Source organism: Mugil cephalus, chromosome 9 (genome assembly GCF_022458985.1).
Source record: "Mugil cephalus isolate CIBA_MC_2020 chromosome 9, CIBA_Mcephalus_1.1, whole genome shotgun sequence".
Lineage (NCBI taxonomy): Eukaryota > Metazoa > Chordata > Actinopteri > Mugiliformes > Mugilidae > Mugil > Mugil cephalus.
The window spans coordinates 12,846,466-12,859,990 of record NC_061778.1 but is presented as its reverse complement, the minus strand read 5'-3'; the positions used below and the strand labels follow the sequence as shown (position 1 = coordinate 12,859,990).

At 45.2% G+C, this 13,525-nt stretch overlaps 1 protein-coding gene across 2 annotated transcripts in view; it reads right to left on the bottom strand.

Annotated features, from left to right (window-relative positions):
- Nucleotides 1-13,525, bottom strand: part of LOC125012956 — an 88,940-nt gene that overhangs the window by 10,082 nt on the left and 65,333 nt on the right. Inside the window, exon 2 of one of the 2 annotated variants that reach the window (XM_047593194.1) lies at nucleotides 529-769. In XM_047593194.1, coding sequence (XP_047449150.1) covers nucleotides 529-769 — 241 coding nt within the window. Of the gene's footprint in view, nucleotides 1-528; nucleotides 1,517-13,525 lie in introns of those variants that run through there. The other variant, XM_047593193.1, reaches the window with a different exon arrangement.

The window sequence follows — 13,525 nt, the reverse complement described above, 5'->3', positions numbered from 1 at the left end:
CTCGCGTTACGCTTCCGATATTTCCACACAAAACACAATGTCTTTAGCTATTAATTAATACTGATCTCACCGAGGAGTCTGCTCCGAGAGTCTGGAGTGTTTGTGTATCTCGGCGTTTAGAGGGGGGCAGGATTTAGACGCCAAAACTATTGAATTATTGATTGCGAGCCTCGCCAGTAATGGAGGAGACGGAACTGGGAAACTGCTGAGCCGCGAGCGCGCATGCTGTCCCGCGTGTGGAACAGGAACGCACGGGGACGGGGGCGCGCGCCTGCCCTAGCACCGTCCCGGTCAGGAAGACTGCGTGACCGGTGGAGCTCTTACTATTCAAGGGGTCAAGCTCATTACATGGTTTCATTGCGTTCATTTAATTATTTAGACATTTTGTTTTCTTTTATTTAGTTCGTCAAATTTAAAGGGTGAGGAATAGTTCAGATTTTATGCAAAATAATAATAATAATAATAATAATAATAATTACTTATTTTGTTAATTATGTTCTATTCCCATGGCCTAAAGGATCCATCTACCTGAACGGAGTCCGTGCTTTCACTGTGTTTGCAGTTTCCACAACATTTTCCTCCCTCCAGTTCCTCGTGACCGCAACCCAGAAGTCTCGATTCCAGCCAGGAGGGCGAGCCTGCTGCTGCTGCTCCTGCTGCTGCTGCTGCTGCTCCTGCTGCTGCTGCTGCTGCTCCTGCTGCTGTGGAGTGGTCCGGCAGGCTATCAGCATGTCCTGAGGTGTAGCGCCGGAGTGGAGGGGCCTCTGCTCTGAGGGGCCCAGGAGACAATGAGACGGGGACACACAAGTGTTCTGATTAGACATGGAGACGACCAGCGCTCGCACTCTCCTCTCAACACACTCTTAGGACACACATCCCCGGCACAGCCAGCCAGGAGCCAGCCGCGCAGGCTTCTCCTCGGACTGGCTCGCTCACTCGCTTCCCTCTCCCTCTCCCTCTCCCTCCATCTCTCATGCATTATCTTTCTCTCTTTTGTAATGGAATGAGCCGGACAAGTCAATTATATTAAAGTTCATTAAATGAATGGAAAGTGGACATATACATGCACGTAGGCAAGCTCACACAGCCACACACACACACAGATCATCATAGCCTGGTGAGTCACAACAGCACTCGACACCATGGAATCCTTCATATCAACTGGTGCTGTCTTGTTGCTATATTTACCCCGCAACAACCCCTGAGACAAACACACTACTCCCTCATTTCCCGCACTTGGCCCTTTTATCAAATTAGGGCACGTTAAACAATCACACAGAGCACTTTTTACTGACAGCTGAGACATTATTTCTATTTTCTTTTTTTTTCTTCTTTTCTTTTTTTTTTCCGCATGTGAATGGCTGCAGCTTAATGCGTTGTATATACTGTTTGTAACCATGCTTGTGCGTGTTTGAATTTATGTGGGAACTTAAGAGAGGGAGCGAGAGACAGCTCCCTTTCTCTTCTTTTCTCTCCAAGGGCTCGCCTTTGTTACATGTTAGGAGTGCTCAAAGAGCGGGGCGCACACAGCACTGCACCAAAGACAACAGCCATCAGGAGCAAAGGCAGATAAAAGGGCAACTTCAAAGACATCAAATGGAGCGAAAGTGAAAAAGAAACCTGCTGAAAACTCCCTCCAATAGCACTCAGGCCAGCAATTAGGACGCCGTTATCGCCGCCTGTTATCACGCGCTGGTATAGGCCTGGGTGGCTAACCGCAGCACTCGGTGTGGGTTGCAGTCAGCGGAGAATTACAGCATTTATAGAGCTCGGCTGCAGCACTGTATTTAATTTCACTGTAGGATGAAAAGTGGGTGTTCACGCAGTTCTGACCCCTGCTACGACCAGGGAGGCTCAACCGTGGTGATTACAGACACAGAAAAACAACAGCCCGCTATCTCCAGCTCCTTCTATTCAGCCGCTAAGTAGAACAAAACAAAACAGAGGTCAGAACAAAACAAGAAGTCTAATTGTTTCACTGTTTCCTGTTTAGGTGCCCCAGGGCAATCTACACATTTTTTTTTTTTTATGTACTGGGTGCATTTTATTTGTTATTAATTCATTTCCAGTTGCAGCTGGTTTACAGATTAGAGGGATAGCATAATGTATAACTCCCTGCCCCGGGAAGAAGACATAACAAGGGTGTATGCGTTGAGACCAACGGGCGTTAGCAACCCTGAGGGGATTTTAATGTTTCCATTGGAAAAAAAAAAAGAAAGAAAAAGAAGAAGAGTGGCATTTACTGTATTGCTGTGTGCATTTCAGTCCCAGAGAAAAAGAAGAAAATAAAACGCCAGGACAGAGGGAGAAAAGGACAGGCAGTAAATGCTAAACATTTGGCCAATGCCGCTCTGTATTTACAAGCTGGTAAGATCCTATCATGTGTGTGTGAGCATAATTGAGTACGTGCTTTTCAATCATCAGATGTTTGTACACAGACTCTTAAATTACAAAAAGCCCTATGGAAACACAGGCCTAACTCGTCTCATATTGATTGTATTCACGCCGTCCGAGGTTTACAAAATGCCATCTTAAAACGTCACGAAATGACACAAAAAAAGTCGACAAATCACCCAATATTTGTATCAGGATGCTCGAGTGTCTTTTTAATGTGGCTAAATCCAGGGAGGTCCGCGATCATTCATTCCGGGGTTAAGTGCTTTTTCAACATTCTGTCCGGGGAGCCATTTATGACCATTTATATATCTGTCAGCCGCATTCAAATGCTCTCTGAACCGGTGACAGACATGTGTGGTCGAGGCAAAAAGTTTAGATGTGATGGAAAATGGCCCCTGGTTTTCAGTACGGGCATCAATCACCTGCGCGCTGTAAATGTTATACTCATAGAGCTGTTAGCTGTTTTCACATAGCCATAAATCTGCGCTGGACAAAAATCAATACATCTTACTGATGTTGGAAAACATACAACTCTATGATGGATACGCTGGTTGTATTTTACTTACAGTTTTCCATTTGGTACTGTAGTTGCATACAAACACATCATAACCTCATGAGAAATGCATTGTTACTGCATCAGAATGTGACCCAAGGAATCCGTAAACACTGAATTACCCTGAACCATTGGCAAACGTGCGACACTTAATACGGGGCTGCATGCAAAGAAACTGAAATTTGTATGTTTTGAACTCTCTGTAGCAAGCCGGTGCCATCTGTTAGAGTTAATATGAGACATATTGGGACTTTTGAAAAATGAAAACTGAGTGTTATTGTTATTATATAAATAAAGAGGTAAAACAACTGGAAAAAAACACGCACGCCATGACCCTGTAATTGCAAATTGTTGCATGTCATCCCGCATCCCCCCTCTCCCCTTTCACTCCTGTCAGCTCTGCAGTAAAACACTGTCTATAACCCCACCGCCGACACCACGCTTTCGGGGGGCAAAGGTTGGTTGGCCGTGTTTAATTGCTGGGATTCCAACGTACTGTAACTGTTTACATGGATGCTAAATAAAATGATGTGATATCATAGATGTGTTTACACGGCCCCGAAACATCAATCAGAACGCGAGTTCTTCTGGCATGTGCGCCGCGGTTCTGCCCGCCGCGGAGCGTTGAATCTGGAAACACAACGGGAGAAGAAAGTTTCTCCGGCTTCACTGACAGTGCCGAAATCGTTCCACGGGAAAAAAAAAAAAAAGAAGCGGGCAATGGCCGCGGCCGCGGCGCGTTGAAGCTGCAGTGCGCCCTTCTGATTTGCGACATGGAAGTATGAAGTAGCAGCGGGAAAATGTAAATAGCAATAGAGCAGGCACCGCAAATTTAAACTTGCTCGAAAACCCCCCGATGACACGGGGCATTCGAGAGCAAATGTACTGTGTAATATGTATATACGGCACGTAAACCCAAACATGCCTGCTTTGATTCCAGCTTCGCCATCATCTCTCATGCTCCAGATTTCCTGTCTGCCTTTCAACAATCTAAATTAGAGAGGAAAAATGCCCCGCGCGGCCCTTTTTGAAATAAACTGCAGCTTAGGCCCGTGATTAATTTCCGCATTTCTTTTGACGGCGTTGTCCGAGGCCGCGGCCGCGGTCGCTACACAGGACTGTCACCCACCTACTGCACCGTTAAAGGAGTGAAAATTAAAGTTTACCGGCTCCCAGTCCCCTCCCGTATATTAATAAGCCTTTGAGACAGTAGGATGTGGCAGCGAGAGGTCAAGTGCTTCGGAAGTAAGTGAATTTTAAAGCAGGACGGCGGGGGGGGGGGGCTGTCACGCGGGGCGTCTCGTTCAGATGTTTTCATTGATCCTGCCACTCGCGTCCCCTCACCGATAACAGCAGTATTGACAGCTGTATTGCTATGGTAATTCACTCCTTAGGCGAGTGCATGCAAGTTGCGTGGGCTGGGAGACAAATACATACAAGGGCCGCGTGCGCAAACACGTGTACGCATTCCTTATTATGGGCTAATAAGATGAGCATGAACAGTAATGTATGATGGTGATGGTGGTGGCGGTGGCGGTGGGGGCTGTGTCAAGTTCAAGTGGGCGCACCAGTGGATGAATGCGTCCCGTTTCACTGCGGCTTAATACAAATTGATGTCGCGAGCCGAGAGAAGGGCAGACAAAATGCCAAGAGCTGACTGAGCTGCATTATGGGGCCAAGGAGGCATCGGAGGCGGCAGGACCCCGCAACTGGTGCGACGTTCTATCGGATTACGGCGTTGGCCCAACAATCTGCCAACGTCTAATTAAATAGGCCTGCATTACCTTCCTCCACAGCGGGGTGTGCGTGAGAAGTACACTATCTCATTCTGAAATGGGATGTAAAAATAGATCTCATAAGTTAGGCCCCGCACGCGCTCCCTCCCTCCTTCCCTCCCTCCCTCCTTCCCTTTCCTTTTGATATCGCTGCGGCGTGTGACAGCCCCTCTTTGTCTCTCACTCTTGTTTTTCAAACTCTTTCTATCATTTTTTTTCCCTCGTCATAAACCAAACAAACACACGGCATCTGCTCCATTACACCCTATTTAACACAGAATTGTGTTTATTCAGTGGATCTGGTGAGAACTTGGAAAGCGGCGAAGTTAAAAAAAAAAAAGAAAAAAAAGAAAAGTGAAATCACTCTGCTTCGGCTGGATCCTTAAAAGTTTCGTGACACTGGATGGCGGCGGGTGTAGCCAACTAAACTTTCACTTTCCTCCTTTTTTTTATGTTTTCGACGGGGGAGAAAAAAAAATCTCAAGGAAGCGACACTCGCGCTGAGAATGAAAACGGCATGCATCCTAAAATAGCTGACACTTGCCGTTGCAGATAACAGGTTGTGATATAGAAAGGAAGGAAGCAGGCTGATTGAAAACAACTATATCTCTCAAGCCCCACTGATACTCATAGACTAGATTTAACATTCTGATCTGAGTCATTTTATTTATTTATTTTTAACGGTTTGGTTGTTTGCCTGTCTAACAATCAATTTGGACACATAGAGCGGAATGTGGAGGGGGGGGGGGGGGAGTGGGGCTGTAAAAAAAAAAAAAAAAAAAAAAACAGAGATGGGAGGACAAGGGCAGTGATACGGGCCGAACAGATAGAGAGGAGTATGTTGGAGAAGGTGGGCCGAGGTGCCAAAGACGTGAGTGTGCCAAAGAGGAAGCACTTTGTTGAACCAAAGCGTGTTTGAGAGAACGGCTCTTATCTTAATGACGGCGGGGACCCTTTTAAAGGGTCACATGTAACACAGTGTGTGCTGCAAGTGCTCTTGTGGGACCACCTAAGAGATGTCGGGTAAATCCGTGCCGGAGATTTAGCACGCTGCAAATAGTTTAGGGACTGGAACTCATTACGCATTCTGTGCTAAGTCATTTAAGAGAACTGTAATAAGTATCCTCGTATTAATATATATCGAAAATTTTTAACCTTTTACAGTGGGTGACATTGTCATAATGATGTTGGCTTTGGCAGGATGTGATTTTCTTTTTGCTGTGTAGTCGTTTCACATTCTGTCAAACAACAGGAAGTGGGTGTTGTCATATTGTTCTACTTTGGATGAGACTAATGTGAAAACATCATCTGGAGGGAACGTTAGTTTGACAAGATTACTCACAATTACTCACAATACTTTCGCTGGCAATGAATTTTTCCTGCCAAAACATACAATACTACAATATCAGCTAGTAGTGACTGCAGCCTTAATCAATTTTTATATTGTGTATAGTTTATATACACAGTTTATATATAGTAGTAAATAGTTAATGCTTCTGTATTTGTATTATTTGATTAAAACTGAACATGAACGACATGAATGAATCGCAATTCCTAAGAGACAAATCAGCTCCTCAAAAGTGAAGCCAAAGCAAGTAGAGCTCCCCCTAGTGACTGGCCGCAGTACAGGTCATAAGCCCCACCCCCTCCATGTTAGTGGACTTGGGCCGATATAAAACAATAAAATAAAGGACGATTTCTGTCATTTTATAAAACGGATGCATGTTCAACTTTTATGGATGAGTTTTATTTTCAGTTATTTAACGCTGTAGAAACAGGATGTGACATCACGATGACTACTAAAATTTAAAAATAAGCACAGTGTATAATCCAACATTACCTTGTTACTTGCAGAGCTAGAGCAGAGCACCCCAACCCTATTTCCTTTAATATGAAACTATATGTTGCTTCTGTCAGTAAAGAGTTTTGCTCTAGAAAATGCTCCAACCAGACTAAAAAACAAAAAGAGACTTTCTGAGCATATTTTGCAGACTTTGAGTTTTAAACGTGTATTTAAAAATTCATGTGTTTGCAACTATAGCTCCACTACTGACTTTTTGACAGCGCGAAATTATGTGTGCACAGCAATTTTAAATACATTAAGGAACGATATTAAGTTTGCCATGCGTATAAATAGCCGAGACTTCAGGCAATTACCAGCCGATGTCTTACTTCCAAGCAGTTTTAGCGACAAACGCTGCTGGTGAAGAGAACAAGCAAAATTAAACTTATGATCCATTTGCGGGTATTTCCGTAGTCTGCGACTGTTGGTAAATGCTCTTCGGATGTATGCGCTCCTATCTCCAAGTGCTGATAAACACTTGAACATGTTATTGGGCTATAATGAGGTGGAACATGCAAAACAATATGATGTCGTGGGCTGGTAGAGCACAGAACGTGATCTGCACCACTGTCAGCAAAAGCAATACTATAATCTATTTCTATTATCTTGCAAAATTGTACATTTTAAATGACGAAGATTATATTATTATGGCCCGCTTGTTACACGCATGAATTCACGTAAGCCTTTTTTTTTTTTAGCGTTTTTTTTGCTCTCATAAAAGGCTTTACAAGCCATAATTGTGAGCTCTTCCCTGCTGCTAACATCAACAATTTTTCATATTAGTCACATTTGCTTACTCTACCCTCTAAAAGCCATTTTCGTGAGTGGGCTGGATAAATGTAGCGCTGCTTCTCTGAGAGGTTTTGGAAGATCGTAATAGAGGAAAAAATTTAATGTATGTTTATTATATTTCCTTTGGGTGATATTTACAATCCCAACACTCATATCACGGTGATTTCCCTTAAATACTATTAGAAAGAATTTGGGGAAATAGCAACATGCTGAAGTAACTGAACTTCTCATAAGTGCTCACTCAATTGGATCTGTGACCGAAATATGAAATGAAAACCCAGGCCGAGAGCCTGCAGACCACAGAGAGACGGCGCAGTGTGGTCTGGAGGGCGTGTGTGGACACAGAAGAGATCTGAGCACTGTAAAAACACATCCCTCTGGCACCATTATATAAGCATACATATGGGACAGTAAAAATGGAAGACGACACTTTAAATGACATTATTATAAAATGCAATACTCCTGGAATGATCCCTTATTAAATTAGGCCCTATGATCCAAGATGAATTTCCCGCTTCCCTAATCCATCAAGAGGGAAATATTAAAAGATAGGCCTCAACTGGCATTAGAAGCTCACTCCGTCTTGACTTTCATTATTCTGCATTAGGGCGCTGCTGGGGGAGAGCCTCTTAATGAGAATTACAATGATTCACTGGCCCCGGCCCCACTTCTGACAAGTCAAATATTAACTCCTCAGTCACAGCTGTCGGAATTAAAATACTTTGTAGCCGCGGACGTGCTAAATTAAATTGGCCTTTTATGTTCCTTACATGACTGACCCCCGTGGGGCTCCACTGCCTCAGTCGCCACTGAGACGGCTTTGACAGAGCAAGAGGAAAAGGCGATGATCGCACAAAAAAAACAAAACAAAACAAACATTTCTGTCCCCCCTCCCCGGCGCGTCATTCTGTCATCTTCTCCAGCTCGCGCTCTGCTCTCCCTCTTTTTCCTTCCCAGCTCCGCGTTTCTCACCGGAGGCTGCTCCTTTCGGCAGACGTCTCCACCGCTGCTCCGCTCGCTTGATAGTCAGTGTCAGCCACTGTCGGCTGCCGCCTTGCGTTTGGCTGCGGTCTCCCTCGATTACCGGGGGCCACAGACGCGCATAAAAGGCTCTTCACCTGTTGCCCGCCCTTCATGTTGAACAGCCAAACGGATTAACATAACAGAGCGGGCTCTTCAAAGAGCGGGGGAACTTTGTTCTGGTGCGATTAGGGTTCGCCGCGCAGACAACAAATCAAATTTATATTGACCTTTAAAAGTTTTATTTCAGCTAATTTGCACTCACTTAAGCGGAGGGCTGGGGCTCGCAGACCTGCTCTCCACCCTGCCTTCCAAATTCCTCGGTGCCTGCTGCACCGCAGCGCTCGCTGGGCGGCTCCTCCGCCCGCTCGCTAGCTCGCTCTGGCCCCAAGGTCATGTGCGCTGACGGTGAGAGTGGGGTGGTTTTATTTTTTATTTTTTTTTATTTATTTATTTTTTTTTGCCTGCCTCTTTTCCCCAGCAGCATTTCTGCTCTGCTCGCGTTGCCAGCAGAGCTCTGAATCCTTCTACTGCTCTGTTTGAGCTCCTTACAAACAAACGATCGATTTCACAGGGAAAGAGGGAGAGAGGGAGAGAGAGAGAGAGAGACGGAGAGAGTGGAGGGAGATGGAAAATATAACTGCCAGTGACCCTGCAGTCTGCAAATGTTACATTCGAAATCGCTGGATTTTTTTTTTCTTTTTTTTTTCTTTTTTTTCCTAAAACACATACATGCCCCGGGACATGTCACCTCTCCCCTTTCAAAAGTCAACCGAATGAATAAAGAAGTGGATGGAGCTGATAAAGAAAACAAAAAAAAATGGCCAAGTGGAAGAGAGTGCAGGATTAATTCAGTGGGCAGATGGGTCTTGGTGTCAATTTGTACTATTCTGATCCACTGAGCTGAAACCAGATCTTCAACCAAGCCCCAAACAAGTCAACTTTGACCCGCATGACAGACACAATACTGATACTCTGTATTCATCCAGCAACTCTGCAATCTTTGTTTTCACTAGAACCACTTCTCCCTTTGCTGCTCTGGCCTTACTTTAAGACTCTGCACCGCAGGTCAACTCATTAGCATAAGGGAGTATACAAAGGGCTGTAACGGACAGCTTGCCCACTGCCGGCTATAAGGTACAGTTGTTCTATAGTGGCTGTGCTCCGTTCTGCTTTGCTACCAACATTTTTTAAATAAATTTTTAACTCGTAAATGAAATGCATCCTTGACCCAGGGTTACCATTAAGGTTATTAATTACCGCCCAGAAAGCAATTAGTTCCCACTGAGGGCATATTTCTGGGGTTGCTTAAAGTCTTTTGGGCAAATGTATCCCCAATTATGGAAGCAATAAGAATTAAAAAGCGCTCTGACCTTCGGATTGACTGTCGAAGATTTCCACGGTTCTCATTACGATAAACTTCAAGTGGGAGCTACACTGTTCGGGAATAAAAGCAAGCAAGTGGGTTGTATAAAAAAATCCCCCAAATCAATGTGTCCTGAAGGGATGTGCATAAATGGCTCCATTACTGCGCTCGGAGGCTTCGGCAGGGGGGGAATGATTTAGACGACAACCCTGCAGTGGACCATCAGTCACTCTTTTAGAGTTAAATAAGCCACATGAAGGACTGTTATCCTTACTGGCTTAAGCCCCCATTAATCAGTCCACTTCACCTGTCAATACAGCCACTGGCTTCCAATCAAACAACCATTACAGCAGAGAGCATCCCAATAAAGGAGATCTTTGTTTCTTATTGAGTTAATCACCCAGCGCACACACGCGGGCTCTCATCAGACTGGCACCGGCAGTGTACACTCCTCTCCTCGTGTGCGGAGGAGTGCAGGGGTCAGGCTTAACACGCACGGCGACTAGGAATGCGGAGGAGGCGTAGGATGAAACAATATAATGAAGATGCTTTGCAATTACAACTGTGCGGAGACGGATCATTGTTGGAGATTGCCCTTTGAAGGTGTACCACTGATCTATGCAAATTGATAGCCAATGAAAATAATAAGTGCTCGTAGCGAGTGTCATTATCTCTGAAGCCGTGATTTATGCTAACGGAGCGATAGCGGCGGACCAGCATAAGGGACGGGTGGAAAGGGAATCGGGGGGCCGGAGCGACGTGACGGACTCATGTGTCATCCGCAGCCCGGGTTGGAGGATATAGCTCTGAGCAGGTGGGAGTGAACAACCCTCTGACAGCCCCCTTTCAAAATGACAAAATCCATCCTCCCGTATTGATCAGTTATTCTTCTGTCTTCCAGCAGGCATCTTCAGACACTCCCTTTCCTCCCTTCATCCCTCAGCCGTGCCAACCCCCCAAGCCCCCACCCTCGCAACCTGCCCGGGCCGCTCCCTATTGATCCTCACCAGTGATTGGTTGAGCTGTAATTTGAGATGGACATTGACGGATGAGTGCAAACTGTTTTTCTTTCTCTCTCCTTCTCTCCTCTCGGGGGGTGATGAAGTCATAATGCCGGTGACAAAGCAAGACAGGGACCGATTGCAATGGAGTGCTAGCCCGAGTAACCTTTTGGACCGGAGCAGGATGTCTCCGGGCCTGTCGCACAGGCCCCCCCTGGGTACACCGCGGTCACAGGGCTCATAAATTCTCCCGTACAGGTAGCCAGAGCAGACAGAATGGACAGAGAGAATATCGAGCAAATGGATAGAGAGGAGAGACTATAAATTAGCTTCAAAGTACAGCACAGGATGTAAGGACGTCTCTAATCATGGCAGAGAGAACTTGGCGGCTAGATTTGAATGTTTCTACCAAAGAGCTAAACTGTGATTTTACTCTTTTGCAGCTTTAATTGTCAGTTTAGCTGTTTCTATTAATAAAAACCTCTACGTACTGTACACTACTTAATGGCACTAAGCCATAGGAAGATGCTAGCTGTGCTAACATGGGACTTCTTTTTAAGCTAAAATGCATTTTAGACGCCCTGAAATATCAGTCTGAATATTCTCTTTTGTTTTGTTTTGTTTTTATTAAGATCAGGCCACCTGACGTTTACCCACATGAGCCAAACACGCGCAGAAAGAATCACCTAATACGATGAAATTCGAAAGGATCGGATCAAGGGTTTACATGGTTATTAAGCATTATATTTTCTTTAGCTTTTACATTCACCGCGCGGCCACAGACACGAATCGTACTGAATGCTGATGCACTAACGTGCTAGATGTGTAAATGACAGCCTGTTAAAAGATGTTATTTGCTGCTTCAAGTGGCCAAAAACATAATAATTCATCCTTTTGACTTTGAGCAAAATGGACATAAATGTGCAAGAGAAACCGGCCTAAGGGAGACAGCAGTGGCTGAACCCAAACATCTCATGGGCTCCTGTACCGCTGACAGTTAACTGGTGACCAGTCGAGACTATGGGTTGTCTGACCCAGCGGCCCAGACTAAAAAGCCTGGCTGAAAGTTGTCTCCAACACTGGGTGACAATAGGTTGGGTAAATGACACAGCAGTAACATAAAAACTATTGAATTTGCTGATGAAATCCTGTAATCATTGTTTCTGGTATGGTCAGAAGACATACAGACGAACAAAAGCCCTGGAATAAAAACCTATGTCATCCTGAGGTCTTGATTAAACGTTATGCTCATTATGCCCATTAAACTATATTATAGTACGGGGGGTTTATAAAATCTTGTATTTTTTTAAAACTCTTTCACTAGAAACACCATAACCTTCATGAAGACAGGATTTACTGTAGGGCCATGACATCAGCATAGTTATACCTCATGTCTGAGTTTAAAGCAGAGAAGTGATCGCATCTCTCACCCCGCCAAGACTCGGAGGGAAGAAAGAAACATAAGAAGAGGAGACACACTAGTCCGTGCACATCAGACTTTTGAGAGCCGCCCATCTCTCTCACATTAGGAAGGGTTAGCTCTTCTACAGCTCTTAGTTAAAAACCAGCCAATTAGGATCAGACAAACGGACAGAGAATTAAGGTTTTAGAGAGCAGCCAAGAGAAGGAAAAGTTCAAGAAGATAATAAGATGAATACATTTTTTTTTAAATGAAGCCACAGCAATATAGGTTTTTCCCCAAACTGTTTATTGCTCTGTGTAACGCGTGCCACTGTAACAGATTTCTTAAAGTGACACGTCTTAAAATGCTCCTCTCCGTCTGTGATTACAGCCACAGATCCAGCTTTAACGGCATCCCCCGTCTCTGTAATTGCATGCATATTGGATTTTAATAAAGGTGTAGAATATTATCAGACAGTGAACACGCTGATAACGAGCGCCGTGCTTTGACTGTTTGACAACTCAATCTCTCACTGCCTGTTCCTCTGCCCAACAACGCCACGCCAACAGCGAAGCGGGCATTCTTCTCCAAAGGATTGCTGGTGGCGGGCGGTTAAACGGGAGACATTTTGATTAATATTTTCCATTTGTTTAGCGAAGCTCCGAGCTAAAATTAGATGGCCACCTCTTCCCTCGGCAGGACAGCGGTGACTTTGGTTTCCCCGCCAGGCCAGTCCACCGCACGCGCACGCGCACGCACACACACACACACACACACACACACACACACACACACATTCACACACACCGGTAACAGGGAGGAGAGGAAGGGGAGGGAGGGCTGGTGCGGGAGTAATTTCAGCGGATTGTGAGCGGACAGTAGCTCCGCTGGGAGAGCTGGCAATCATGGGGGAAACAATGTTTACATCGATCAGCTGTCAGGAAGATTTATGGCCTCATTTTGCTGTAATGGAGAATTAGTGGGGAGATTATCAGCGACTCAACACCACTGCTTGTTACCCGTGTCCAGGCCTGGCAATTTGTCTCTCCCCAGGAGCAGCACAAACACTTGTGACAGCACCAGCACTTGCCCTAATTCAATCAAGAGAAAATGTTGGAATTAATTTGTTACAAGAAAATTTAAATATGTTCCAGTTGAGCAGTGGCCTATAGCCACTCGAAAAAGCAAAGGGGAAAGAGGGACGGAGGTGGGGAGAGAAAGCGTCTGATTTATTGTCCCGGGCAAGGTATTGATCCGGTTCGATCCTGGCCGGCGCGCAGAGGTTTTAATGTGTAATAATTTCCAATTTAAAGCTCCTTCTCAAGATCATGGCTGTAAAGAGAGGAGAGGTGAGAGCAGGCCAGGCTTCCGCAGCC